This window comes from Halyomorpha halys, unplaced genomic scaffold (assembly GCF_000696795.3).
Source record: "Halyomorpha halys isolate HHAL.00 unplaced genomic scaffold, Hhal_1.1 Scaffold212.1, whole genome shotgun sequence".
Classification (NCBI taxonomy): domain Eukaryota; kingdom Metazoa; phylum Arthropoda; class Insecta; order Hemiptera; family Pentatomidae; genus Halyomorpha; species Halyomorpha halys.
Genome location: NW_027107855.1, coordinates 1,696,656 through 1,699,571, shown reverse-complemented (window position 1 = coordinate 1,699,571; position 2,916 = coordinate 1,696,656). Strand labels below are relative to the sequence as shown.

General features: G+C 31.1%; 1 protein-coding gene across 14 annotated transcripts in view; it reads left to right on the top strand.

The window, feature by feature from the left end:
• Positions 1-2,503: 2,503 nt before the first annotated feature.
• Positions 2,504-2,916, top strand: part of CadN (Cadherin-N) — a gene marked incomplete at its 5' end in the record, with an annotated part of 700,644 nt that continues 700,231 nt past the window's right edge. For all 14 annotated transcript variants that reach the window (XM_067046228.1, XM_067046224.1, XM_067046230.1 and 11 more), the window contains 1 exon segment: positions 2,504-2,695. In XM_067046228.1, coding sequence (XP_066902329.1) covers positions 2,504-2,695 — 192 coding nt within the window.

Below are 2,916 nucleotides of genomic sequence, written 5' to 3'. Positions count from 1 at the left end.
ATCTTAGGGGTTTCTATACCACCCTATTCTTACCAAGGAGGTTTAGTTTTTACTCCTTGATGCCACAACGAAATCTATGTCAACTCCCTGACAGGAAATTGCTTTGGTGACGCCTAAACTCACTTGCTAAGGATAATAATTATTTATTTAATTAAATGATTATTTGTTCTAATTATAGAAAAATATTTTTCAATAATGCATAGGTCGAACCTTTATTCTTCTTTATAAACTAATTGCTAATTATTGGAACAAAACGTTCCCTATGGATATTTTTATCATTATCTCTTGGTATCCAAAAGTGTATCATGTTTTCTTTACCATAGTTACTTATTACTGATCAATATTGTTAAATCAATGCCCCACTTTATTGTCACTAAAGTTCTATGCAAATTGTTTGGCTTTAGTGATAGTTGCTGCCGATATCTATCAGCCTCTGTCAAAGTTAGTAGCGAGTTGACAGGGACAGGTTTCTTAGCCCCTAATCCTCAGGTAATGACGAACTGAAGCAAACATCAATACGCTCCTCCACTTCAGCCTTCCCCGTTCAGATAAACTGTCTTCTCTTCCTAATAGGATTTCCTCAAGCAGAAGTCAATGGTTCGAATTTTCAGTAATCCTTTGAGTATTGCTGGCTTCTTTGCATAGGACATCGCTTAATAGATAGCATTAATAATGATTTTTATTTTTAATATCGGGTCGACATCCTGATATTTATTTTATAGCTCAAAATCGTTGTTGAATAATTTTAAAAATATTAATTAATATTATATATAGAGTATGGACCGTACTTGAATTGGGAGGAGTTGGTCAGGGTTGAGTTCAAGAAAAACAATCAAGAAATAGTGTAAACTATTTATAAGTGACCAACTTTCGACCCTCACTGCAGGTCTTCGTCAGCGCTGTAATGATTACAGAAGGAATGAACGAGTTGGGTCTGATGTGACCTTTTGTATGAATTGAAACGTTGGTCTTTAATACCCGATTTTCTTTCCTAGGAAGTTGTTTGTTTATATTTATTAATGTATCGAGGTGAAAAAAACTTCCTTTGAGAATATTATCACTATTCTATATTTGATTATTCTACGTTTCGGGTTTCTTAATATTCATGTACTATTATTGCTCATATAGTCTATTATTGTCGTATAGTCACATTAATTAAAATTTACAGTATAAAAGTTTAAACAATGTCGTTCATTACTATAATAGTGATTTCAATAGTTCATTACTATTATAATCAGTAATGAACTATGACTATTATATCTTGATATAATAGTCATAGTTCATTACTATTATAATGACAGTATGACCTACGTTGCTTGAGCAATGTTTTGTAGTAAATTTTAATTAATGTGAATGACTATATAACAATGTATAAAAAAGAAATATATGCACTTGACAAAATGAGATATATTAGTAGATGAATATGGAGAAACCCGAAACGCAGAATAGTGATAACATAGAATAGTGATAATATTCTAAATGGAAGTTTTTTTTTTCACTTTAACATGTTAATAAATAAAAATTTAGTCTTTAATAAATAGTTGACGCTATTTCTTAATTGTTTTACTTGACCATCTCGTTCAAAAATATAATTGGTGTTTCAATTTTGTTTTACTCTATATAGCTTAACCCTGTTAAAATTTTATACAAACCTTAAGATTTAATTTACCACATTAGAAATTTCGTACAACTTTTATAATTTTCAATTAGTAAAAATTTAATAATTAACATTCAGTATTATTTTTATGAACATAGATTTAATACAATGCACACTCTTCCTTGGAACGAACCTTGCTTTTTTCATGTTTGTAAAAATTGATTAAGAATTTTTACCCTAAATACCAAGTATTATTCAACAATAGTTAAAAGTGCGCTAAATGAAGTACTAACTTCTTTCATTAAACCATAATAATACGTTTAAATTGTCTAGAATCCAAATCGGAAATTGACCTACTACACGATCATACTCTTTGAAGTTATGGATGGCACGCAATGATACATGATAATTTACACAGCTGTCTCTATGTCCTACTTCATAGGTTTTTAAAATTTACCTCTAATTTCAAGTTTATTCCCAACAAAGTTTTAAAATAAAATTAGTGTTTTCGTTTGGTGAAAAGTTACTAATTCTCATCCTGCAGATGTTATGTCTGATTGCGATAAGGGCAAAATTATTCTATATCTATACAATTGAAGGATTAATTCTTTTATGAAACAAAGATTCTTGAAGAATAAATTATTTTGAAAAATGAATTGAATTCCTCAATATAATGCCATTAAATTCCTTAGTAGCTTTTGAAAAAGTACGGAATGCTAACCTTTTCGCTTCTTCACCCCCTTCCTAGCCAGTTTTGATATACGGTGGATTATCCTATAGGTTAATTCCTATTCTAACCAATTGGCTTGTTGATTGCATGCATTGCTTTGTATATATTCATAAATTATGTTTTGCTTTGTGATTTCATCGGACTTTGTCGACTAAGTTCACATTATCGTTTTCCAGATACAGACAACCAGAGGGTCATCATCCACGTTAAAGATGTCAACGACGAGTCCCCTTACTTCATCAACAGGCCGCTACCTATGCAGGCAGTCGTCCAGCTCAACGCACCACCCAACACTCCTGTCTTCACCTTGCAAGCCAGAGACCCCGACACGGATCACAACATTCACTACTTCATCGTCAGGGATAGGAGTAAGTAACTGAATAATAACTATTAGTATTAAATATATTAAAATCTAACAGATATATAGATCAAGTTGAGTAATAAGCTTTTTCCAGGGTTTCTTTTGATTACTGCTTCCTTGATTCATTACGTCATAGCTCACTTCAGCAGTATCGAATTTCACCTAGGATGTTATAAATAAATTTTGAAACCTTAGTAAATGGGCTATTCTAATTATAAAAAAATTATT